Here is a 26,261-nt window from a genome sequence, read left to right as displayed (position 1 = left end):
CCGATTCTGCCTTCACTGCACATGTGCAGGGATGCTAATTTAAATTCTAGACTACGAAGAGTACATAGTCATATGATAATTTCTTTTGCATTCACACTACTTTGGCTTTGGGATGGGTGCTGTGTTCTTCTGTGGTGTGATAACCATCCACGTACTTGTGTTCATTTCCGAATTGGCTGTACTTTCTTTTCTTTCGAAATTGAGAGACATTCCTCCCATGTGATAACGTCCCTAGCAAGGTCCCATTATACATATATTTAGGGAATTTGCAGAACTACCAAACTGGTAATCCCAAGCAAGCCGTGCATCTTACATAGGCTTTTAGGGACATAAGGGAATGCTGGGCTCAAGGCCATTTTTCAAGGTGGGGCAACGCCTTTATACAAGCATTTTCACATTTGTTTATCAAGATTTGGCAATGCAGGATATCAAGGCATAAGAAGGCTTCACTCTCCGCTGTTTGAGTAAGTTGCTCATTTAAAGTTCACCGTGCCCCCACCCGCAAGACTAGGAGAGGAAAACTCTCTTTCTTGCCTCTAGAGCCCTTTTGCTATGTTTATACACAAGCTGTACATTCCTTGGAATAGAAGGCTATTCTTTGTTTGCTTATTATCCATAAACATAGTTCTACATGAATCCATATAAGCAACTCAACAACAACTATCTCAACAACTGGGAGCATAAAGAAAAAACAAGAAGAAGAGGAGGGGGAGGGGGGGAGGAGGAGGAGGAGGAGGAGGAGGAGGATCATAGAGCTGGAAGGTACCACAAGGTCCATTCAGGTCAAACCCCTGCCACACAGGAATTACAACGAAAGGCTCCCACATGAACTCTGTTCTTACAGCAATCTGGTTTTTCGGGGATGGGGGGATGGAAACATACTACATTCAGAGTCCCAATATCACACTGGAATCATGCAACTTGGGCTGCTACTGCCATTGCACTCTCTGTGAGTCCCCTTTAATCCTGTCTCCCTACCTCTTCCCTTGTTTTGGTTATTAATTAATTAATTTATTTATTTTAACTCACTCACTTCCGTGGCTCTGCTACAGTGGTCAGTAAAAGAAATTTTTTTGAAAGAAAGAAAAGAAATAGGAGGAAAAGGTAATTGGGCAGCTTGGGAATAGCAAGGAAGAGGGGGGACAGGAGGAGAGGAGGCGATACTGATATCACATGAATGGCAATAACATGACTTCCCCAGCAATGACATTTTGCACCTGGGCACCTGTGCTGTTGAGAACTCAATGACAGGTTTTCCCTTCAATGAAAAGGCACACCCTAACCGTGGTTGGGGTAATGCAGCAGTTACAGGTTGGAAGCAATTGCATGATAAGTACTGTACCACCAAAGCCACTTTTTTTCCAGATATAACTGCAGTTTAAAAGGTATATGTAGTGATCTCCTAAAGCACTCCTGAAAGATGTTCATACAGATTTTGTTTAAAGAGCTCTTAAGTAGGGAATTCCACCACCCTCTGAGGCAGTCTATTCCAGTGTCGAGCAGCTCTTACAGTAAAACTGTTCTTCCTAGCATTAAGTTGGAATCTCTTTTGTAGTAAATCAGTCCATTTATTCCCATCTTACGTCTATGGAGTAGGAGAGAACTTATATCCAGAGTCCCCTCCACAGCAAGAATACAGCTGTAGCTATAGATATCTAGTTATACTGTGTAAGGCCTTCCGCACCCACACCTCCCCTTTCCATTGTTAACAATAACAAGCATCCTACCTCTTTGTCAGCAGCCATTGTTTAGCTGTAGCTTTTGTAATCTCGGGGCAGAATTATAAAATAGATGCAAGATAATGCAGTATGTGGTAAAATCAACATCAGCATTCATGAACAACATGCTAAAACAGTAAAGCTTGAGCAGAATCAAAACATGCATTTTAATAATATTTTGATCATGTCAACTAACAACAAGAATTTACGTAAGCACATTCTTCTTACCCTTTCTGTACTAGTTTACACTTTCTCCAGAGGGAAACAGAAAAACCCTTTCCTTCCTGCCTTTTTTCAGTGACACCACTCAGTCTTTTCCGAACGGGCCCATCCTAAGCATAATCTTTAGAATATCAGTAGACTGCAAATAGTTTGCACAAAAGTTTGTTTTTAAAACTCTTTGGAATTGTGGAAATGGATGCAATGAGAACTTAGGAACAACACTTAGGGGGAAAGGCAAGAATCTAATGGAGATACTGCTGTTTTTGTGACCATAGATTCAGAAGATTTGGCTTGCCTTAAACAGGAGGAAATTAGAAACTGAGAAGTTTTCCCCAGTGTGATGCCTTCTAGATGCATGATACCACAATTCACATCATTCCTAGCAGGCATGGTCATAGTTTGGGGAATGTTGGCTTACAGCAGGATGGGAAATCATAGAATCAGAGTTGGAAGCGAACTCCATCCCCGTGCCATGCAGGAATACACAATCAAAGCACTCCCAGATCCATCCAGCCTCTGTCTTGAAAACTCCACTGGAGTCCATCACTCTCCAAGGCAGCTTGTTCCACTGTCAAGCAGCTGTTACTGCCAGGAAGTATTTCCTAATGTTTAAATGGAATCTCTTTTCCTGTAGTTTAAATCCATTACTCCATGACCTAGCCTCTGGAGCAGCAGCTTACTGCATCTTCAATATGACTCTCCAGATGTTGTATTTGGAGGGCCCATCAGTTCCTTCCAAAGCTCTGTTGTAGAGCATGGCTGACCAATATAATTCCATGTTTGATGCAAAGTAGATCAAACCACTCAAAAGTTGGAAGTATGCCATGTAAATGAGAGTCAGCATGATGTAGTGGTTTGAGCACTGGAGTAAAACTCTGGAGACTGGCATTTGAATCTCTGCTCAGCTGTAGAAACCCACTGGGTGACTTTGTGAAGGTCATTCTCTCAGCCTCAATCGAAGGCAGAGACAAACTCCCTCTGAACAAGTCTTGCCTAGAAAACTGTGACAGGCTCATCTTAGTATTGTCATAAATCAGAATAACAACGCCAATCTGGGTTTAGCAGCCAAAAGGTCTTCAAGTCAGCAAAAAAATATAATCAAAAAGCCTCTGAAGACAGAGTGTCTTCCCTTTCGTACTCAACAACTGGCAGCCTGCCCATCCCACAGAATTAAGGGAAATGGCTAATAGCACATATGGCATCGTTCCTCATAAGCCAGTCTCCTGCTATTATCTTTCTCAAATCAAATGTTTGCCCGCCGCTCCAACTTCCCTGGTAAACTCCTCTCAAAACCACCAAGTAGCTGCTTTCAAAACTAAGGCCCCATGTACACTACGAAAATAATCCAGGATATAGCTGGGTTATTTCCTCGGTGTTCATACTTGCCCCGAAGGCAAAACCAAAAGCACACTGCAGAAATAGTCCAGTTTCAGTGCTTTAACTGCCCTGGCTCAGTGCTAGGGCATTCAGGGAACTGTAGTGTTGTGAGACATTTAGCTTTATCTGTCAGAGAGGGCTCTGGTGCCACAATAAACTATCATTCCCAGGATTCCCTAGTACTGAACCACAGCACTTAAAGTGGTCTCACACTGGGTTATTTCTGCAGTGTTTGGGACCTCTCACACCCTCACTGGGGCTGCATCCACCCTGTGGAAATAATCTGGTTTGGCGCTGCTTTAAATGCCCTTCCTCAATGATAGGGAGTTCTGGGAATTGTAGTTTTGTGGAGACATTTAGCCTTCTGTGTCAGAGAGCTCTGGTGCCACAACAAACTACAAATCCCAGGATTCCCTAGCATGGAGCCAGGGCACTTAAAGTGGTGTCAAACTGCATCATTTCTGCAGTGTAGATGTGGCCTTTGAATTAAAATATCTAGCTGTGTTAGTGTGTAGAATCAGTACGTAGAGAGATCTTGTAGTATCTTTGGCCTGTTACAGACAGCCAAAATAAAGCTGCTTCGAGTCACAGTGGAGGTATGGTGTTTCAATGATGCATGCGTCCTAAGAGTCCAGAAATCGCACCAAAGCCACGCTCCAGCCCTAAGGACTGGAGCATGGCTTTGGTGTGGCTTCTGGACTCTTGCATCATTGAAACACCATACCTCCACTGTGACTCGAAGCAGCTTTATTTTGGCTGTCTGTAACAGGCCTAAGAGACTAACTAGAAGAAAGAAGCTGGCAGCATGAGCTTTCATAGACTTAAAGTCTACTAGATGCATAGTATAGTAGTATTAGTATCACAGTAGTATCTTATGCATCTGAGGATGTAGACTGAAACCTAGGAAGCCTCATGCTGCCAACTTCTTTCTTTCAGCGAGTCTCAAAGGTGTCACAAGATCTCTCTTCCCAATATGGCCTTTTGGGTTAGAAGGGGCTAAAAGGTGAAGCCCAGGTGCCACAATAAAACTACAAATCCCAGGATTCCCTGGCATGGAGCCAGAGCACTCAAAGCAGTGTAAATCTCTATCTTTCTTTTAGTAACGATCTGTTTTAATATTGTAATAACTTAATTCCTTTTTAATGTACTTTTTTCTATGTTTTTAATAGTACTGTTGTTGTTTTTTAATGTTGTGAAGCTGCTCTGAGTCCCAGTTGTGGGGAAATAGTGGGATACAACTATCCCACAGCATTCCATAACGCGGCAGTGGAAGCGGCGTCGAAGCGGGTTATTGCCTGAGTGCGGATGCATGCCCTGAGGCAAAGCGAGAACGATGCCTCCTCCCCTCAGCGGTTAATGGTGGGCACCGTTGTGGCGAGGAAGGAAGGAAGGAGGGAAACTTTCCCGCCTCAGAGACACACAAAACATGGCACACACGTAAAGACTAGAGCAGCCCCAGACAGTGGGGAGAAAGTCGAAGGCGAGGCGGAGCCAGCCCTGAAGCTGGGCCGGCGGCGGCTACAAAAGCCCTGCCTTCGGCCGAGAGAGAGGCAAGGAAGCGCCGGCTGCTGCGACAAGAGGAGGAGGAGAGGACGAAGCATGGAGAACGGCCCGGCGGTCTTTAAGAAGCCGAAGGTGAGTCACTCCCCAGGGCCCTCCTCCTCCTCCTCATTATTGCCAAGGAGGACCCAGGCAGGCGCCTCGAAATGGAGGCGAGTGGGATATAAATTAACACAATCATATTAATATTAACAACAACAACACCACGCTGCAGAAATAGTCTAGTTCGAGACCGCTTTAACTGCTGTGGAATTCTGGGAGCTGTGGTTTTTGTGAGACCTTTTGCCTTCCTCTGTCAGAGAGAGAGAGAGAGAGAGAGACAATAAAACTACAGTTCCCAGGTTTCCAAAACACACTGTAGAAATAGCCCAGTTTCAGACCGCTTTAAGTGCCCTGGCACAGTGCTAGGGGATCCTGGGAATTGTAGTTTGTTGTGGCACCAGAGCTTCCTCTGACAGAGAAGGCTGAATGTCTCACAAAACTACAGTTCCCAGAATTCCCTAGCATTGAGCCAGGTCACTTAAAGCGGTCTGAAACCGGATTATTCCTGCAGTGTGTTTTGGACCTTTTGTCAACCCTCTTCTTTTCATCCAAAACATTAAAATAAAGTGTCTCAAGGCGTTCTGGATGGAGCTCCTTCAAGGTTTGTGTTAAAAGAGACAGTGTTCTTAAGGTTGTTTATCACACTGGGGCTAATTATGGCATTTAAGAGAGATTAAAGCGCATTTAAAGCATCCTGCAAACAAAGCGGAAAATGGCAAGTAATTGCGCAAACGATTGTCACACACAATTGCGCAAATAAAGTGATATCAAAAATGCATTGTCGCCAAAATCACGAAAGTAAAAAGATGCAGTTAATGCTTCTTTGTGACCACTTTAATGGTGGCTTTTGAGTGACGTCATGTGAAACCGTTTCGCGTTTCCAGGATATTCAGGGGATAAACTCCCAATCTCCTTCGTGTGATAAACTCCCAAGTTGACAAAGGAAGAGAACGCACACAAAATGGAGGGCATTCAGTAACAAGCGGAGGATATGACCAAAGAAAAAAGCTCAGAACACTCATTGAAATAATAGAGTATACTGCAAAGAAAGTAAACGGAGATGGATAAATTACAAAAAATAATAATAATCAATAATCGTAGCCTGAAAAACCCACAAAAAAGCTATAGATGCGGCCGTGAAAGCCTTGGACTTTGCCATAATAATCAAATTTTCAAATTAGGAAGGATAAGTGTATACTACAAAAGACATAGACAGTTATTATTTTCTTTAAATCATTATTATGAATAAGTCACAGGAATAATAGGGCTACATGTATGTGTATATATATATATAGAGAGAGAGAGAGAGAGAGACACATACATATATATACACACACATACATACACACAGAGAGATCACTATGAATTATAGAGGAAAGTAATGTGATATTGTTTGTTAATGTACAGTTATGTCAAATGTCAGGTAAAACTACATGGCGTGTAAGGAAATATTTTGGACATTTTCCTACTTTAGTATAATAGCTGTGTAACACAATGCTGGTGTAATTTTAGGGTGTTAATGTAGGGAGGGGTTAGGGATGTTGTTGCTATATAAAATCAGTAAACGTTATACAAAAACAGACTAATCGAAATAGAAATTCATGCTTCTTAGTCGTGCTAAAAACAGAGGGTGTTTTGGAATCCCTCCTGGACTGAAGGCTGAAATGTAGGATGTATCCTGGGAAAATGTAGGACATGTCCTAGACAGAAGGCTGGAAGTGTAGGACATGTCCTGGATGTCTGGTCACCCTGAATATGGTGTTGGATGCCCTTTGAAGGATGCCTATGAAAATCTTGTGAAATTAATGGAGCCACCACAGGTGTGTGTTTTGTGTCTTGTGGGACTTCAAGTCATGAATTGCACAAGCTTTTCTTTTGGACACCATTCAAGGGGCAGCTGACAGCATTGTGTCTTTTTACCACAAACCTTTGAGAAGGCTTATGTTGTGTGTGTTGAGTGCCTTCAAGCCATTTGCAGCTTATGGCGACCCTAAGGCAGGGTTTTCTTTGCAAGTTCTTCAGAGGGGGTTGAGGCTGAGAGAGTGTGACTTGTTGTTGTGTGCCTTTCATAGAATCATAGAATCGTAGAGTTGGAAGAGACCACTAGGGCCAACCAGTCCAACCCCCTGCCATGCAGGAAATCCAAATCAAAGCATCCCTGACAGATGGCCATCCAGCCTCTGTTTAAAGACCTCCAAGGAAGGAGACTCTATCACTATCCGAGGGAGTGCATTCCACTGTCGAACAGCCCTTACTGTCAGGAAGTTCCTCCTAATGTTCAGGTGGAATCTCTTTTCCTGTAGCTTGCATCCATTGTTCCGGGTCCTGTTCTCTGGAGCAGCAGAGAACAAGCTTGCTCCCTCTTCAATATGACATCCTTTCAAATATTTAAACAGGGCTATCATATCACCTCTTAACCTTCTTTTCTCCAGGCTAAACATCCCCAGCTCCCTAAGTCGTTCCTCATAGGGCATGGTTTCCAGACCCTTCACCATTTTTGTCGCCCTCCTCTGGACACGCTCCAGTTTCTCAATGTCCTTTCTGAATTGTGGTGCCCAGAACAGGACACAATATTCTAGGTGGGGCCTGACCAGAGCAGAATACAGTGGCACTATTACTTCTCTTGATCTAGACACTATACTTCTATTGATGCAGCCTAAAATTGCATTGGCCTTTTTAGCTGCCACATCACACTGTTCACTCATGTTCAACTTGTGGTCTACTTGGACTCCAAGATCCCTTTCACACATAGTTTCATTCAGCCAGGTGTCACCCATCCTATATCTGTGCATTTTATTTTTCCGCCCTAAGTGCAATACCTTACATTTCTCTGTGTTGAATTTCATTTTGTTAGCTTTGGCCCAGCTTTCTAGTCTATTCAGGTCATTTTGAATCTTTAATTCTTTTCTATCTGGCTTCCTTGGCAAGGTTTGTCCAGAGGGGGTTTGTTTTTGCCTCCCACACTCACTCACCCTTGAGGCTGAGAGCGTGTGACCAGGGAGTTTCCATGGCTGAGCGAAGATTCAAACCTTGATCTCTGTAGTCCAGCACTGATCAACCTATGTATTAATTCTTCTTTGTACCTCACTATTCAGGGCATAAATGTCTTCCCTCCCTCTCCATCATACTATGACTAAATCTGTACTGCAGAAATAATGCAGTTTGATACTGCTTTGACTGCGATGGGTTCATGCTATGTAATCCTGGGATTTGTAGTTTGTTGTGGCATCAGAGATCTCTGACAGAGAAGGTCAAATGTCTCAGAAATTAAGTCATGTCATTTAAAGTGGTATCAGACTGCATTATTTTTGCAGAGCTAATTCAGCCTATATGAGTGCACCTGTGCAAGAGCTTTCCTTTTACCCCGTCTCTTTGGTGGGTATCCAGCCTGAGCATTCAACTCCCACTAGATTCCCCCTTCCAAAAATAGTTTTCCTTTGTATTTTATTGCCAACTTGAGGTTCCCCCAGGCATGCTAGTTCTTTCCTCTTGTACATGAATGATGCAGTTTTGGTTATGTCAAGATAATGAGAGCTTGCTATTACTGTTGTTTGTTGTTGTGTGTCTTCATGTCATTCTCAGTTTATGGCAATCCTATCACAGGGTTTTCTTGCCAAGATTTGTTCAAAGGAGGCTTGACATTGCTGCCCCTGAAGGCTGAGAGCAAGTGACTTGCCCAAGGACACCCAATGGGTTTCATGGCCAAGTAGGGAATTGAACCATGGTCTCCAGAGTTGTAGTCCAGCAGTCAATCCACAATGCGACATTGGCTCTCCTATACAGATTGTAAGCAATATATTTTATCAGGTTCTGTTTGCTAATTTGACTTTGGGTCTTGCTAGTAATTTAGCAAACTGAAAGCGACTGCAGGTTAGAAAAGCTTGAGAAATGCCATTTTGAAGACCAATTAACTGCTTCTGATCAAGAATGTCATCTAAATAGATCTTAAGTTCCAGAAGGTCTATCTAGCCTTCTGCACAGTCTCAACATCTTGAGCCTCACTAGTTCATAAACCCCAGTCTAGGCAAACCTTCCCCTGGTGCCCCCTAGATGCCTGGTGCCCCCTAGATGTTTTTGACCAATACTCCAAAACCCCGACAGCATGACTCCATACTGGTTGGAATTTGTAGGAGTGTCGGCAATGGATAGGAGTTCAAAACATCTGGAGGACACCAAGCTGAGGTAAGATTGTTGTAGGCATTCACAAGTTGTGTATCCATGTTGATATGAAAATCCACATTCTATACTGCGGCATGAGTGGCTGGGAATTATGCTAAAATTACATTATCCTTTTTGTATATTTTAGCGGCTCCTATCGTATCATGTGCAATATAAGTAATCAGCTTTATATACAATATACAATTTAATGAAATATTGCTGAATGTGTACTTTATGTAATATGTAGTCCTAATCTCTTTAGCACTGGTGATCCTGAATCCACAGCTGACACTCCTGCAGTTTTTTATTGGAACCAGATGACTTTTCTTGAACAAGGCTTTGAGGAAACAATAGGAATGATTAACTGAAAAGAAGAGAAAAGAAAAAGAAATTAAACAACCCCAGTCTAATCCATAGATGACAAATATACCGTACTGCCCTTCACATCAACCCTGTCAGTCCCAGCGATCTATGATAATGGATTGTGAGAATTGTACTCCAACAAGTAAGAACCTTTACTTGTGGCTCTCCAGATGTTTTTGTAGCATCATTTTCACAATGCATGATCACCAATGGCTGGGACTGGTGGGGTTGATCTTATACATGGTCTAATCAATAATTGTATGACTTAGATCTTTGACTCTTTGCTTGTTGAACATTCAGTGACAACACATCTTAAGTCTTAAGTTTCCAAATGATGGCATGAGGAAGTTAAATACATAGTGCTGAGTTACAAGAAAATAAAGATTGTGGTATGTATAAAAATAGTTTGTGATTCATTCCCTTTATGAAGCCTAGCTCTCCAAGTTCGAATACAAATCTTGGTTGGGTTTTTGTTGGTGTAAGAGCAGAGTTGCTTATTTATAATAAAAACAGTCTCATCATCCTAATACGTAGCATACATGATGTTAGCTTAAACAATTAAACTTTGAACTGGGTCGTTTGATATAAAATGAGCCGAATGGCCCTGTATTGAGGTAGTTTACCTAATTCCTTTGGTGGATTGTTTCTCAGTGTGAGGAGTCTGTATATTAAATTAAAACCATATAGTCTACTAAAGAATAAAATTTACTGAACTTGAGTAAGTGCAGTAGCAGTCAGGGCCAGCTCTAGATATTTGACCACCCTAGGCGAGAAATATTTTGGCGCCCCCATTAGTTGGAGCCACGTGGCAGCGACGTGCTTGTGCCGCCACCAGCTGTTTTCAGCGCTCCTTTTTTCGCGCAACCTCACCGCGCAAAAAAAGAGAGGTGGCTCCTGGCCGCCTCTTTCTGGCGGTCTGTACCCCGCCTTAGTCTCCAGAGGTAGTCCAAAGCTCAGATCACTGCACCATGCTGGCTCATACTGTTCTCTGGTGTTTCAATTAAATTTATTATTATTATTATTATTATTATTATTATTATTATTATTAATGGTGTAGTTGCAGTGGGGTATATTTGTCATTGATTTTTAAAAATGATCGTAAGATATGCAGTGGGGAAAACATCTTAAATATTTCTCTCCTAGGTTGCTAGAGTGTTAGTTGAACCTTATCTACCTTCTTGGAATTCTGTAACTAGAACATATGGGAAACTACTCCACCTGTTTGTTGAAGGGAGAAGAAGGAGGGAGCTAGGTTAGCCTTTCTGGGAAGCGATTTCCAGAACCTGGGAGGAGCTCCTATGAACACCTTCTTCCAGATTATCAACAGAGTATGCCTGTGAAGGTGGCATATACAGGTATCTTACTACCTGTGAAGGTGGTAAGACAGAAACACATTACCTAAAGATCTCAAATTCTGGGCAGAATCATATGGCAGAACACAGTTCTTCAGGTAGTCAAGCCTGAGGCTTTGCAATCATATCTAGCTCATTGAGTTGTGCCTGGAAATAGACCAGTAACTTATAGAGCTGTCATAACAGAGGAGTTGTATATGACTTTTAACCAATTTCATTAACAGTCTGGTTGGAACTCTTCAGGCTAGCTAAAGTTTCTGAGCACATATCAAGGGAGTCCGCACATACTGTACATCACAATAAATCAATAAGGGATGTAACTAAGGCATGTGTCATTGTGGCCAAATCAGGCATCCCCAGCAATGGACCGCTGCTACAACTAGCTTTAATGATGATGATGATGATAATGTTGGTGGTGGTGGTGGTGGTGGTGATGATGATGATGATGATGATTACTATCATTTCTTACCTGCCTCTACCTGTAGATTGAATTGGGGGAGCAATAACAAATAAACAATGAACAGCATAATTTAAAACACATTAATCAACTTTAACTATGGTAGCTAAATGCAATCCTGAGCACCGTAGAAGAGTGGTCATCCCGATGTGGGGCCAAATCCTCACAAGCACGCTGTAAATCTGTTTCTTCAATGGGACTCTTTTTGACCACTGTAAATATGGAACATGAATATGCTTCCATATCAATATTCATGTGGGGGTTTTTGCCTCTTTTGAAATAGTACATGCTATGAATGGTTGGCTGTCTTTAATGACAAAAGGAAGACTTAGCATATGCACTTGGTAATAAACAGATGTAAAAAGAATGTAGATTTTTAAATTGTATCCTTAAGTGCTAATGAAGTTTACCATTATATATGGCATTGCCTTGCATTAAAAAACCCTCTGTCTTTAGACTAAGAGAGCACTTAGGCCTTGCATTATTTGTGTAATAGTCTCATCACTGACGTCACAAAACTGAAGTGGAATCATCTGCTTTCTCCTGATACTGGTTTGCATAGGCTGAGCAGTGTTGTCATGGTCAGTAACTTGTGCGTACAAGAATTTTCAGTATCAGATCTCAGTTATTCCACATTGCATTTATGTATAGCATGTGTGTTTGAATTCTATAGCTCTGAATCTGCTTATAAGTTTTGTCCAGTATCAGTACTAGTTTCATGATAATAACATGTAATCTCTCACATATAGAAAAAAGGCACTTGTTCAGATACAGCCAGGAGAATTTAAACAAGAGTGTTCTTTCTTCTCTTAAAAGTTAAGTATGTTGTATGGAACAGTTTATGGAACTTCTTTTTACAGGCGTCTTGTAATATACATCTTTTCAGAGCAAGATTATAGTTCAAATTATGAGGAAAATGTATTGCATGTAGAGTTGAACAAAGAGTAAAATACTGTCCCATACACTGTGGTTGCACTGTACATACTGTACCTTTTTACAATTATTATTACATTCACACCTTTGCTTGATTAATAATAGTATGTGGCTCAATATGGTTATGAGTGTGTGTGTATATATATTTGGCTTTGATGTGCACATCATTGTATGGAATAAAATGGAAGACAGATCACACTTTCACGGAGGAGTTTATCAAACGGGAGGAATTTCTCTTAAATTCGAATGAAAAGAAAGTGGGGCCAAAACCCATTCACTTAAAGTTGCTAGTTTCACGCAATTACGTGAATACGCATTGCATTCGAACTGGCTCCCCATTGTCCGAATTTGCATGTGGTTAAATGATTAACAGTTCTTTCACTAGATGAGTGCACTACTGCTTTACTGAGTAAGGTTTAATTTTCGTCCTTAATTTTTGTTTAAAAAAAACAACTCTGCAATTCATTTACAGTTCAGTCAACCAAATTTCATTAATGAAAATATCTAAAATAAGAATGTAATCTGCAGAAAGGAAATCCAGTATTTTTAAGGTCTGGCCAAGTGATGCAGTGAATTAGGTTAGGCCTCTATGGCTTTTTTTTTTCAATGCAGGTAAATAGAAAATAACAATTGAGTCAGGATTTGGAGGGTCAGTTACCACTTCAAATGCAAGAAGTCCTTTTGTTCCCACTAACATAAAAGGGGTATGTGATTTTTGCCATTTCCTTCTGAAGCCTCTCATGCATCTTCCTCACTGTTCTGGAACAGGTTTTAAGGCAGTATGGGGTGCCAGTTGGGAGGGGGGTGCTATTGTCTTCCCCATTTCCTCAGGCAAGAGTGCCCCATTAATGGTAGTCTGTTCATAAGTATTCTAAATCCAAACCTGGAATTGTTTTGCAGAGAGTCCATAGGAATGAACTGAAATATGGGCATAGCAAGAAATGATAATTGTATTTATTGTACAATATTATTCTTATTCTTATTCTTACTGTTTATATCCCACCCTTTCCCCAAAACTGGGACTCAGAGCGGCTTACAAAATTAAAAAGAATACAATTAAAAACATGGAAAGATGTTACATTAAAACAGAATTAAATTATTACAATATTAAAACAGATTGCATAAAAAATAAAATATAGTTTAAAAAATAAAGGGGTTTAAAATACTTTAAAAGAGTAAACACCCAGCCTGTTCTTTAAATATCCTATTATTATTAAGAATAATAATAAAATTTATTTATGATTCCCTGCCTCTCCCAGTGGATCGAAGCGGGGTTACAGACTAAATAAAAGCACAGAGTGTTTACATAAAAATTCAGTTAAAAGCAACTAAAAACAATAAAATATCCAAACTCATACAATAAAAACCTTCTGCTTTAAAAGCCTGTCTGAAGAGGAAGGTCTTTGCCTGTTAGCGGAAGGCCAACAAGGAGGGGGCCATTCTGGTCTCCCTGAGAAGGGAGTTCCACAGTCTAGGGGCAGTCATGGAAATGGCCCTCTCTCGTGTCCCCACCACCTGTGCTTGTGATGGTGGTGGGACAGAGAGAAGGGATTCTCCAAAGGATCTCAGAACCTGCGTGTGTTCATACATGGAGATACAGTTTGCCAAATAGCCTGGACATGAGCCATATAGGGCTTTATAGGTCATAACCAGCATTTTGAATTGTGCCCAGAAATAAACTGGCAGCCAGTGGGGCTGTTTCAATAGGGGTGTTGTGTGGTCTCTGTGACCTGCCCCTGTTTAACAACCTGGCTGTAGCGCTTTGGACCACCTGAAGTTTCTGAACACTCTTCAAAGGCAGCCCCAAGTACAGTGCATTACAGTAGTCCAACAGGGATGTAACCAAGACATGTACCACTGTGGCCATATCAGACGTCTCAAGGAATGGGCACAGTTGGCGCATAAGCTTTAAATGTACAAAAGCACTCCTGATCACTGCAGAATCCTGGACCTCCAGGTTCAAAGCTGAGTCCTGGAGTACCCCCAAACTGAGCACCTACATCTTTAGAGGGAGTTTAACCCCATCTAACATGGGCTGAATTCCCATTCTCTGATCTGCCTTCTGACTGACCAAGAGCACCTCTGTCCTATCTGGATTAAGTTTTAATATGTTTGACCTCATCCAGTCCTTTATTGATGACAGGCACAGGTTTAGGACCAGGACAGCATCCTTGGATTGCGGTGGAAAGGAGTAGTAGAGTTGAGTGTCATCTGCATATTAATGGCACTGCACCTAGGGTTGCCATAAGGCAGGACCTCCAAACTGGGACAAATGTAGGGCCACCTTTTCAAATGTAGGACACGTTTTTTTGAAAATGGAGGACATATGAAAAAATTGATAATTTTTTTTAAAATGTTAATATAAATGCATGTTTCTAAGGCATGCTCAAAATGGAGGACATTTTGGCATTATTCCTAGACAGAAGGCTGAAATGTACTTCTCTTTCTTGCCAAACACCCCCCCCCAAATTCTACAAGAACATTTCCCACTTCCAAGCTAGCATTTGCAAGATCACAGGCAGTCCCTTGTGCCACTGCAAACTACATTTCCCACTCCCAAGCCTTCTTAGCATTTCCCCCCTTCCTCCTTTTCCTTGCCCCCTCCAACCCCCCCAAACCCCTCACCCCCTCTTTTTCCCAGGTATGTCTCAACTTAGGAGGGATTTATGGGACGGATCCAAAACCTTTTTTCTTTTCTAATGGGGGCAAAGCCTTCAGAAGCCCTGGACCCCTGAGAAGAAGAGGAGGGGGGCTTAGAGAGAGGAAGAAAGAGACAAAGAAGATGAGGAGGGGGAAGAAAGGAAGAAAAAGGAGAGGAGGAAGAGGAGGGGAAGAGGAGGAGGAGAAAAAAAACGGAGTAACAAGAAGAAGAGAAGGAGGGGAAAGAGAAAGTGGGAAGCAGCTTGCCTGAGTGTAAATTCCTCCCTGCTTGGATGTTGCCCAAATAAGGAAGCAGAGGGCTGGCCAATAGAGGCAGGGCAGTGCAGCAGACCCTGCCCCTGCTGGTTTCAGTCCTCCTGCTGCTGCTCCAGGCATGCTTCACAGGCAGCACTCTATAGAAGGCAGGCAGCAGCCCTGGGAGCTCAGAGTTGGGCAGCCACCCGGGGTCGGGGGCGGGGGCGGGACAGGACCGGACACGCCCCCAGGGGGCGGGAAAGTCCCGCCCACCACCGTGAAATGGCAACCCTAACTGCACCCCAAAATTCCAGATGACTTCTCCCAGCAGTTTCGTGTATATGTTGACTAGCATAGGGGGGACAACATAGAATGCTGAGGGACCCCATAGGCCAATCGCCAGGTGTCGAGGAGGAGTCCCCCAGCATCACCTTCTGGGTTAGCCCCTCCATAATACTTACTGTATTATGTGTAGGGGGAGAAAACACCCTTGAATATAAACTTAAATATAACTTGGTCTCTATAAGAATGAAAAGTAGCCAAATCTCAAATGCTTGGAGATCAACTGCAAGTACATCTTCTATGTGAATCATGTACTAAAAACCAAAACAGGAATAATGAAATCAATACTTTCAAGTATCCCTTGTGTTTACTTATTTTATTGGTAAATGAAGCAACTAAAAGTATTTTCCTTCTCAGCAAATGTCTTTCTAGTGTAGTGAGTGTATACTTGCGATTTAGCTGTCCATATGCCTAATAATGAAGTCAGAGTAATTGAGAGTTGTATAGGTTGCAATAATGTAGGTTTAAATCACTATCTTTTTACTATATTTCTGATTATTGTTAGGCATCTGATTTCAACATGAATGTTAGCTTTGCCACTATACGCATGGGCCAAAATGCCTATCTCCCCACTATCAACCTGGCACCATCCTGTTTAGACAATGGAGGCCAACATGCCTGGCCTGGGATCTAAATGCTGATTTGGTTATCTGGCCTGATCCCAGCCCAACTGGCCCTGATTCCGCAAGGGAAAGGCGGAATATAAATAAACCATATTATTATTATTATTATTATTATTATCTTATAATAATAATAAAAAAATTATTTCTATTTCCCGCCTCTCCCTGCAGATCGAGGTGGGAACACAACAGTATCAACAATACAAATTACAAAGTGCACAGTAGAATAAAAACAATATTATTTAACAATACTGTCTACCAGCAATGTTGCTGTAGATGAATTAAAACATCCATGTCATCATCTGTTTTCCATATTATCAAATCAGAGTGGGAATATTCAACTATAACAGACCGGCTGTTTGCAGTGGAGTTTCTCAGAAACTCCACTGCAACAACCAGCAGACCAGATGGCTGTTGTGCCCCCTTAGCTGCTCCAGCTGTTCACTGTAAAGACCCCACCTGTGATGTTGGAAGAGGTGACTGGCTGTGTGGGTGAAACCAGGCACCTAATTTCTTACAGGCTATGATGGGGATCCTCACAGCGAACGGTTGTGGTGACAGATAAGGGGGCGCAGTGAGGGTGGCATCTCTGTGGGGCACTGGGGGACATCTGAATACCTGCACATCATTGCATTGGGCTAGGTAAGTACCAGGGGTGGGATACCACAGGGTTGACACATGGTATCTGCCCATGCGTTCAACGCCTTCTTTTAGAACATTCAAATTTGTATCACGTTCAGAGAAGCAAACATTGTGGGACAGATGTGATAAGGATGTGATAATCTCAAATGGATTGCCTCTCTTGTGATGAGATCATAATGGATTCAAATGAAGCCAGTTTTGTTCAGCCATCATGTTTCAGGGAGATGTCTCACTTTAGTGTAACATAAGTATTCCAATCCTGCATGCTTACCCAAAAGTTGTACTGCTTTCATCAGGACTTATTCTGCAGTAAATGTGTCCTGAATGTCTACCTGGAATTTGGTGCATCCCTCCTCCTTCCAGTAGAAAGACAGGATTAAAGTTAATTGAGTGGTATTACATTTTTTTAGGTAGTTGGGGAACAATGGCATTTAGATAATCACAGTAAAGGGCAGTTTACTTTTTCCTACTGGGAGGAGGCAGAGATGTGTCCTGTACATAAGCTTAAAACAATACTGTGTTCAAAGTCTTGTCCAAACAGGCCTAAGACTATGTGGGTGGAGGGGGAAGACGGAAAACATTTTTCTTGACTTGGCAATGCTCCTTTAGAACTTCTGTGTACATATCAAGTATAATTAATGGAACTGGTTGAGTGGGAGAATGTTCTAGGTTAATGATAGTGTTAATATTGCCATGGATTGTTTTGTAGGCTAAAAGCTTGTAAACAAAGCAGTAGAGTTTACAGTAGAATTATTATGATGCAGGTTTGTGAAGATGCTTCCTGGCTTGTTCATCCATGCCTTTGTATTGTATTTCTAGTACAGGTAGTGTCACTTTCTGCATGCTCTATTAGTGCAATAAAAGAATGACAATGGCAGTGTCTCATAAAATACACATTGGTTGTGTGCCTTCCAATTTCTGACACGATGACCCAATCATGAGATTTTCTTGACAAGATTTGTTCATAGGGGGATTGCCTTTGCCTTCTTCTGAGGCTGTGACTTGCCCAAGGTCACCCAGTGGATTTCCATTGCCAAGTGGGGATTTGAACCTTAGTGTCAAGAGTCGTAATCCAACGCACAAACTACTACACTATACTGGCTCACAGGAGATAGGCTATGCAGTGCATAATCCCAGTATAGGTTTCTGTTCCTGTGACACAGTTTAGGATAGTAGGCCCCTTGATGTGAGTCATCAAAAGGTTAGGAATATAAGCAAGATGATGAGATCTTATCCTATATTGGTCTGCTTTCTTGGTTTTATGAGGCATTAAATAATCACCAAATGTCTTCACTGACTGTGCAATATTTCTGTCTAGTTTTCCATGAAAGAGCCTGTTTAGCAGCTTTGTACTGATGCAGGGAAATATGACAGGCAGGGTCTTTATTGAATACTTTGTAAAACTTATACCTTCATTTGATAGTTCAAAGAGCTATGTGATTAATTATGCTCCTGCCCACAAATTGACTTCATAGGAACATAAGAAGCTGCCTTCTACCTCTCACCTCAGAGCAGCTGCCCTTGAACAAAGAAAATACAATGGAAGATTGGAAAGAAAAACAGTGGACTCTTCCCACGCACGGGGGTTTGGTCCCTCCCATACAGATGGCAACAACCTCGGACAGTCACACCATATATTATTCAACAGTGGTGACATGTGTGGGCATGTCAGAATACATGCACTGCTATTGAATAATATGGGCCATGGCGATCTGCAGGTGGTCAAATTCGCAGGTTGCCAACCCACTGATAATGAAGGGTAAACTGTATCCACAAATTCCAGTCCATCAATAGTGGGCTGAACAGAGGTCATGGTTTCCTGTTCTATAGCTCACTGCTTGTAAGAAATAGAATAAGTCTACAAAAGCTTATTCAGCAACTTCTTTCTCTCAGAGAGCCCTGGTGGTGCAGTGGTTAAATGCCTGTACTGCAGACACTCACTCACAAACCATAAGGTTGTGAGTTCAATACAGCGTGCCCACGTTATAGACAGGCACACCATCCGCAGTTTCCAGCATATGCAAATTTATAAATTTAATATATTAATATATATATTAATTATAATATAATATATTAATATATTAATATAATGCAAAGTTATAAAGGGGGGAGACCTAACAACTTGCTTCTGCAGTACAAACAAGCTGCACTCTGGGATTGTTTGCTTGCTGAACAAAAGATGTCCTCTCTGTTTCACAAAGGACTTTAGAATCTGGCACTTGGTTATGCATTTGTGATATGTCTAGAGTATCACCATACCACTCAGAACACACCTGATCTTGTTTAATTTCAGAAAGTCAAGGTCAGCCTGGTTAGGACTTGAATAGGAGAGAACCAGGGAATTCCAGGGATCTCCAGGTACTGCTCAGAAAGTATCTGCTGTAACCCTGGAAAGCCACTGCCAGGTAGAGCTGACTAGGCTAGATGGACTAGGCCAGACCAGGACCAGGCAGATGTATATATTTTCCATCTTAAGTAGCTTTGATATTTCATAGGCAAGAGAGATCGTTGTGTGTGTGTGTGTGTGTATACATACACATACAGTGCGGGCGCGCTATACGCAGTTTTCAGCATATATTGAAAGCTGCTTGGGAGCATGCGGGGTGCAAGGGGCGGCGCGTCCCATTGTACTAATGGGGCACGCACGCACTGCCGCATGCATGAGCCCCATTCAGTTAAATGGGGCTTGAGCATGGGCGATATTTGCTTTACACAGGGGAGTCAGGAACGGATCCCTTGCATAAAGCAAGTGCGGACTGTATACCGTATTTTCCAGCGTATAAGATGATTGGGCGTATAAGACAACCCCCAACTTTTCCATTTAAAATATAGAGTTTGGGATATACTCGCCATATAAGACTAGCCTTCTTCCAATGTGGAGGCCTGGGAATCTGGGAGCAGGCCGGGCATGCGCCGGCTTCAGGGGGCCTCTGTGAAGGCCTGGAAGAGGGGGAGGCCGGCAGCGAACATGCCTGGACGCAGAGCAGGCCGGGTCCGAGCGCCGGGGCTCCCTTGCAGCCTCTGTGGAGGCCTGGACCGGCGGCAGCAGGCCAAGCTGGTTTCAGAGAGCCTCAGGAGGCCTGGAAAGTGGGAGAAGGACGGCGGTGAATGTGCCAGGCTGCGGAATGGGCCAGGTGTGCATGCCATGCTGTGGGGCTCACTTGCAGCCTGAGCAGGCTGGGCTTAACCCGGCATAAAAGACAACCCCCGACTTTTGACAAGATTTAAAAGGGTTAAAAAGTCATCGTATACGCTGGAAAATACGGTATATCTTTAAGAACCATCAGTATTTGCTTCATTTTGTTTAGCCTTTCTTTTTTTTCTTTTTTTAAAAATGCCTTAATGCTTCTTATTAAGTGGGTATTAGAATGTAACATCTAGATTGTTGGACCTAGCTTGCATAGACCTCCTGATTGACAAAAGCTCCAGCCACATATTCACAGCATTATTGTGAATATAAAATTGGATAAACAGTGTATTTTTAACTGTGATAAATAAAAATAATAAAATATAATATATAATGTATGTTGGGTGCAAAATAATCCACGAGAGTTTTAGTGTACGTTACAGTAGTCTTCATGTGAAAAGAAGCCTTAGGGAGCTGTGCAAGTAAATTTATGTAAATGCATGAAACAATTTTCTTTTCTTTCTTTCTTTCTTTCTTTCTTTCTTTCTTTCTCTCCACACATACATGTCACACCTTCCAGGCTCAGCAGCCAGAGTGGAAAGACATGCTAACCTCGCTTGCCTCCTTCCTCTGCCCACAGAGCTGCATCTCACCCCACATTGTTCTCCTTAGGGAGCTACCTCATGCGGTCCATACCACCCACTCCTCTCTAGTGATGCCATTGTGTATTTGTATATGTGTGTGTGTGCGCGCACACATGTACACATACACACACACACAAAAGTTTTCACATATTTCCTATTCTGTTGCAGGTAGAACTTCATGTCCATCTGGATGGAGCCATTAAACCAGAAACTATTTTATACTTTGGCAAGTGAGTAAACAGTGCCAGGTTTGAATTTTCTTCCCCTTTTTTTTGTTTTAATAGTCTTTATTTACAGTAAGTCTTTATATCCAAAGCATTCCTTATGGATTCTGATTCTGTTTCCAATAAAACAGAACATTTGATTCTTTCTAATTGTTATAAAAGAGGGGTGGTTTCATTAGCACAATCTTATACAGGTTTACTCAAAAGTATGCTTCACTATGTTCAGTGGGTCTTGTTCCCAGTAAGTCTTATTAAGATCGCAGACTTACCAATAGTGAAAATGGGTAGATCGCAGTACTGACGTGTGTCTCACCATCTAAAGCAGGGCTGGAGTTGCTCTACTTCAACTGCCAGGATTTCTCACTGTTGCCTATGCTGGCTAGGGCTTGCTGGAAATAGAAATCCAGCAACTTCTGGAGGGCTGCATGGTTTCCATTCCTGATCTAAGCCAGCCCGCCATTCATTTCTCATCACCAACCAAGTAAGAGGGGAAATCTGAAGGAAAGGAAACCAACTTGACAGACTCTTGTTCTATCACAGTTGGACAATTTTCTATTCTATATCACTGATAATAATTGAGTTTAGAAAACAAGTCAGGAAATTGTAGGAGTAGTTTACATAAGCACATACACTTTGTTTGCTTCTGCTTGCAGCTTTGTTCCATGGCTTGTTTATTCAGTAATCAAATGTGGGCACTTGCACCTTTCCCAAAAAAAACAAGAGAAGGAAACTCCAGAGGACGTTTCCCACATTCAGATGATAAACAATGGAGCCACTAAACAAATTGCAAATGGAAGTAGTTTAGCAGGGTGCACTAAGTATGCTCTTTGTAACCACTAAGCCAGAGTTCTTGTGATTCCCTGGTCTATCATATCAACTAGCCATTCTCATAATTGTGTATGATTGTTCTAAGACTTTTTCCATATGTGAGGATTCATTTGCTAACAGGATATGTTATAGAGTACACTCCACTATTAAAGCAAAATTCAAGTATCATTCAGCTGGGGGAGGAAAGTGAGAACAAGGGTCATATTCCAATAATTTGTATTGCAAAGCAATGGAATTTGATTGGTGTGGGTTTAGGGGAAAAAACCCTTCCCCATACCATGGAAAAACATGCTGTCATCAACCCATAAATAAGGAGCATATGTTTGCAAAAGGGGACTTCTCAAGCCAATAGTGAGATGCATTTGTTTACTAAGACATGGTTTCTCTGACTTAAGCAAATTGCAGGGAAACTAAGGGTGAGGAAACATCTGGCAAAGAAAGGAAATTGCTATCCTTTGTCACAGAGAAGATAATTAAGTTTAGAGGTTAATTGAGGATACATACTCTATGCTAAAATTGCCAAGTTGCTCTGAACAAAAAGTTAAAATCTTATATTATTATTATTTATTATTATTAATCTTTGTTTATAAAGCGCTGTAAATTTACACAGCGCTGTACATACAATCTTTTTAATTAGACGGTTCCCTGCCCTCAGGCTTACAATCTAAAAAGACATGACATAAAAGGAGAAGGGAAAGGTGGTGGGGCTAGTAGGCTAATACATATAAAGTACATAGCAATACAGGAAATGGTTTGATAAAACAGGCATCAAAAGAACATCTAATAGCAAGCGACAATTATGCAATGCCTGGGAACGCTTCTCTGAACAGGATGGTTTTCAACTCTGTTTTGAAGCTGGTTAAAGAAGTGATGGCCCTTGCTCGCGGGGGAAGAAGGTTCCAGGAGTGAGGGGCAGCAAGTGAAAAGGGGCGAATCCTAGATGGGACAGAGGAAATCCTGGGCTGGGACAGCAGACCTTGACTACCAGAACGGAGGGCCCTGGTGGGAAGGTGAGGAGAAAGAAGGTCTGATAAGTAAGGAGGGGCCAGCCCATGGAGGGCTTTAAACATCGACAGCAGGAGCTTGTACTGAATACAGAAAGGGAGGGGGAGCCAGTGAAGGGATGCCAACACAGGAGAGATATGGTCAGAGCGGTGGGCGGATGTGATAATGCGTGCAGCTGAATGCTGGACAGAGATTAAAGGATGGAGGTGAGAAAGAGGAAGCCCAGCCAGGAGGACGTTACAGTAATCAAGTCATGAGATCACTAGGGCATGGACCAGGATCTTGGCAGTAGAGGCGGAGAGAGATGGTCGGATTTTAGCAATATTGTACAAAAAGAATCGACAAGCCTTGGCTGTGGTCTGGATCTGAGGGGTACATGACACAGAAAAATCAAAGATAAAACCAAGACTGCGGGCTTGCTGGATTGGGTGAATAGAAATGTTGTCCACAGAAACAGAAAAGGAGTGTTGAAGGGTGGGCTTAGGAGGAAAGACAAGAAGCTCTGTCTTGGATATGTTGAGCTTCAAACGCTGATGGCGCATCCGCTGTGAGACCTGATGAAACTTGCTGTTCAAGCCTTGGAGAAAGGTTGGGGGTGGAAAAATACAACTGGGCGTCATCGGCATACAGATGGTAGGAAAAACCAAAAGAGCTAATGAGTTTACCTAAGGACAGTGTGTAGAGAGAAAACAGAAGGGGACCCAGAACAGAGCCCTGGGGAACTCCAACAGATAAGGGAACAGGAGAAGAAGTCTGACCGCCAGCAACCACTGCAAAAGATCTACCAGACAAATAAGATCGAAACCAGTCAAGAACAGAGTCTGAGAACCCAAGGTCAGAAAGTATATTAACTAGAAGAGAGTGATCAACAGTGTCAAAGGCTGCAGACAGATCAAGAAGGATGACAACAGAGTAAAGGCCATTTGCCTTGGCCAGTAAAAGATCGTTTGAGATCTTGGTGAGGGCTGTCTCTGTAGAATGCCTTGGGCGGAAACCAGACTGAAAGGGATCGAGGATGGAATTGGCTTCAAGAAACTGTGCTTTATGTGTCTTCATTTGATATTTGCACAGGGTTGTTGTGGAGACTGCCCTGGTTGCTTTGGTCAGTGATCTCCGTCTGTGCATCAACAGGGGAAGTGTAGCCCTTTGGTGCTCTTGGACCTCTCAGAAGCCTTCGATACCATAGACCATGGTGTCCTCCTTGAACGCTTGAGAGAGTTAGGAATTGGAGGCTCTACTTTGTTGTGGCTCTGTTCCTACTTCTCAGGCAGATTCCAGATGGTGATGCTGGAGACAATTGCTCTTCTAAAAGAGAACTGACATCTGGCATCCCTCAGGGCGCCTTTCTGTCCCCCCATGCTGTTCAACATTTACATGAAGCCACTGCATGAGATCATCCGGAGACATGTGGCGGGGTGTTATGAGTACGATGATGACACCCAAATTTTTTTTCTTTATGTCTCGGGCTGTTTCAGCGACCAAGGAGGGCATCTCTCCTCTGAATGACTGTGTGAGGTCAGTAATGGATTGGATGAGGGAAAATAGACTTAAGCTGATTCCAAACAAAACGGGGGTACTCGTGATATGTAACCCCAATCCGTGTATGGAGATAAGCTCACCAGTCCTGGATGGGGTCACACTTCCCTTACAGGGCTGTGTTGGCAGCTTGGAGGTGCTCCTGGACTCGTCGCTTCAACTGTCATCCCAGGTGGATGCGACTGTCGGCTTTGGCTGATTCACCAGCTGCGACCCTACCTGGAGTCACAGGACCTAGAAGCGGTTGTATATGCACTGGTAACCTCTCGCCTCGATTTCTGCAACGCGCTCTACATGGGGCAACCCTTGTACCACGTTCGGAAGCTTCAAGTGGTGCAAAATATGGCAGCCAGATTGGTTGCAGGAAAATCTAGGTTCGGCCTAATTACACCTATCTTAAAATCTTTATGCTGGCTGTCTGTCAGCTTCAGAGCACAATACAAGGTGTTGGTTATAAAGCCCTACATGGCTTGGGTCCAGCTTATTTGAAGGACATCTCCTCCCATATAATCCTTCCTGCACACTCAGGTCTTCCGGGAGGAACTGCAGTCAGGAAAAATTAGACTGGTGGTGAATTCCTGGAGGGCTTTTTCAGCTGCCGCTCCAAAAATCTGGAATGACTTGCTGGAGGAGGTTCGTCAGATCACATCTCTTGGTGCTTTTAAAAAGGCGATAAAAATGACTCTCTTCTGGCAGGCCTTTCCAGACTAACCTCTCCTAAAACAGTATCAACCGCCCATGTTAATAAGCCGCCCCCCCTCATTATTGCCAATTATTGTCATATTGCTATCACTTCTTTCTGAGCTGTTTTAACTGATGTTATTCCAATTAAATGTTTTTATTGTTATTATTTTGTATTGATGAGAGGAAGAGTAGAAGGGTGGGGGTTTTGGAGGACTGTTTCCTTATTTTTTCCTGTGACTGTATTTGAAATTTTCCTTGCTGTTACTCACCTCAATCCTCAAATGGGAGAGGTGGGATACAAATATTATTGTTGTTGTTGTTGTTGTTTTTGTTATTTTCCTTTTTATAGTTTCTGTATATTTGAACTGTCTCTTCTCCTTACACTCTACCAACTGAAGAGGAATTGTAATCATTTATTTAGGAAGGAGCAATCTGACCAGGTCATGGGGAGCCGATGTGATTAAGTACTAAACGTAATAAACCTTCCTGTAGGTTGTTAAAGTCGCCTCCTTTAACAGAAGGCCAAGAAATTTTATTTTGTAATGTACAAGTTACAATGTATAGGATTTCTACAGAGTGATTGGAATTATGTGCTCCAAACCATACGTATTTATAGTCTTCTTTGTTCATAAGACAGAGACTTTGAGAACGTTTATAGATCCAAGAAATTCCATACGCTTAATTAGTGACCACATGACAAGTTATTCAGGGCTCTTCCGCCATTATTTCATTTCGTCAGCACACCAAGTAAACATTTAGCAATTGAAATGTGTATTTTTAAAACTTCTAGGAAAAGAGGAATACAGCTCCCTGCAGACACCATAGAAGGCCTGAAACAACATGTTAGTTACAAAGAACCTCTCAGTCTCACACAGTTCCTAGCGAAGTTTTCTATCTACATGCCTGCAATTGCGTAAGTAAAACTTGCTCTATCTTAACTTTTGTCAAACAAACCTTTTTTCATTTTCTCAGGACAGCAGCATGGGAATTGGTTATATTACATATAACTGCCCTGTTTTCTTGCCTGTTAAGGTGTTGGATAAAAAACCCATAAAGTTTAACTTCTCAGGTTAACTAAAATCCGGCACTATCCCTGATGAGAAAATAGCAACCAAATAAATGTGACTCACTGGTACATCGTGATCCTGTAGCCTTACAAGTCAGTTGAATAGAACAGCTTATAAGGACATGTGAAAAAGATTCTTTGGAAATCCTGTGTAGGCAGTTGTGGAACTGTTGTCAGAAGAGATGGGCTTCATTGGGATCAGCCCAATGTTAATTTAGCACTTCACTCTGGATTTGAGACCAGTGCAATATCAGAGATACAATGTGTGGCCAGTTCTCACATAGCTTCCAGATTTGATATAGCACATAATGTTCTAATTATGACTCATTGAAGAAATATCTTCCAGTAAATAGGACTCTGCCTTCAGATTCTTGGAACTGTGGAATTCTAGTCCATATTCCAGCCCAGTGATTCCCAAACTGTGGCCTTCCAAGTGTTTTGGCTTTCAGCTCTCAGAATCCCAGAC

The 26,261-nt window shown here is 42.3% G+C and overlaps 1 protein-coding gene across 1 annotated transcript in view; it reads left to right on the top strand.

Moving 5' to 3' along the window:
- The first annotated feature begins 4,289 nt into the window (after positions 1-4,289).
- The window catches only part of ADA (adenosine deaminase), a 48,717-nt gene continuing 26,745 nt past the window's right edge, over positions 4,290-26,261 (top strand). The window contains exons 1-3 of the mRNA XM_089513931.1: positions 4,290-4,952; positions 20,621-20,682; positions 25,520-25,642. Of these exons, the coding sequence (XP_089370057.1) occupies positions 4,623-4,952; positions 20,621-20,682; positions 25,520-25,642 (515 nt within the window). The 5' untranslated portion in view covers positions 4,290-4,622. The remainder of the gene's footprint in view (positions 4,953-20,620; positions 20,683-25,519; positions 25,643-26,261) is intronic.

This window comes from Sceloporus occidentalis, unplaced genomic scaffold, assembly GCF_023333645.1.
Source record: "Sceloporus occidentalis isolate IW3139 unplaced genomic scaffold, rSceOcc1.0.p SCAF_3, whole genome shotgun sequence".
Taxonomy (NCBI): Eukaryota; Metazoa; Chordata; class Lepidosauria; order Squamata; family Phrynosomatidae; genus Sceloporus; species Sceloporus occidentalis.
Note: the sequence above shows the minus strand (reverse complement) of the source record. Positions and strands in the feature narration are given on the sequence as shown.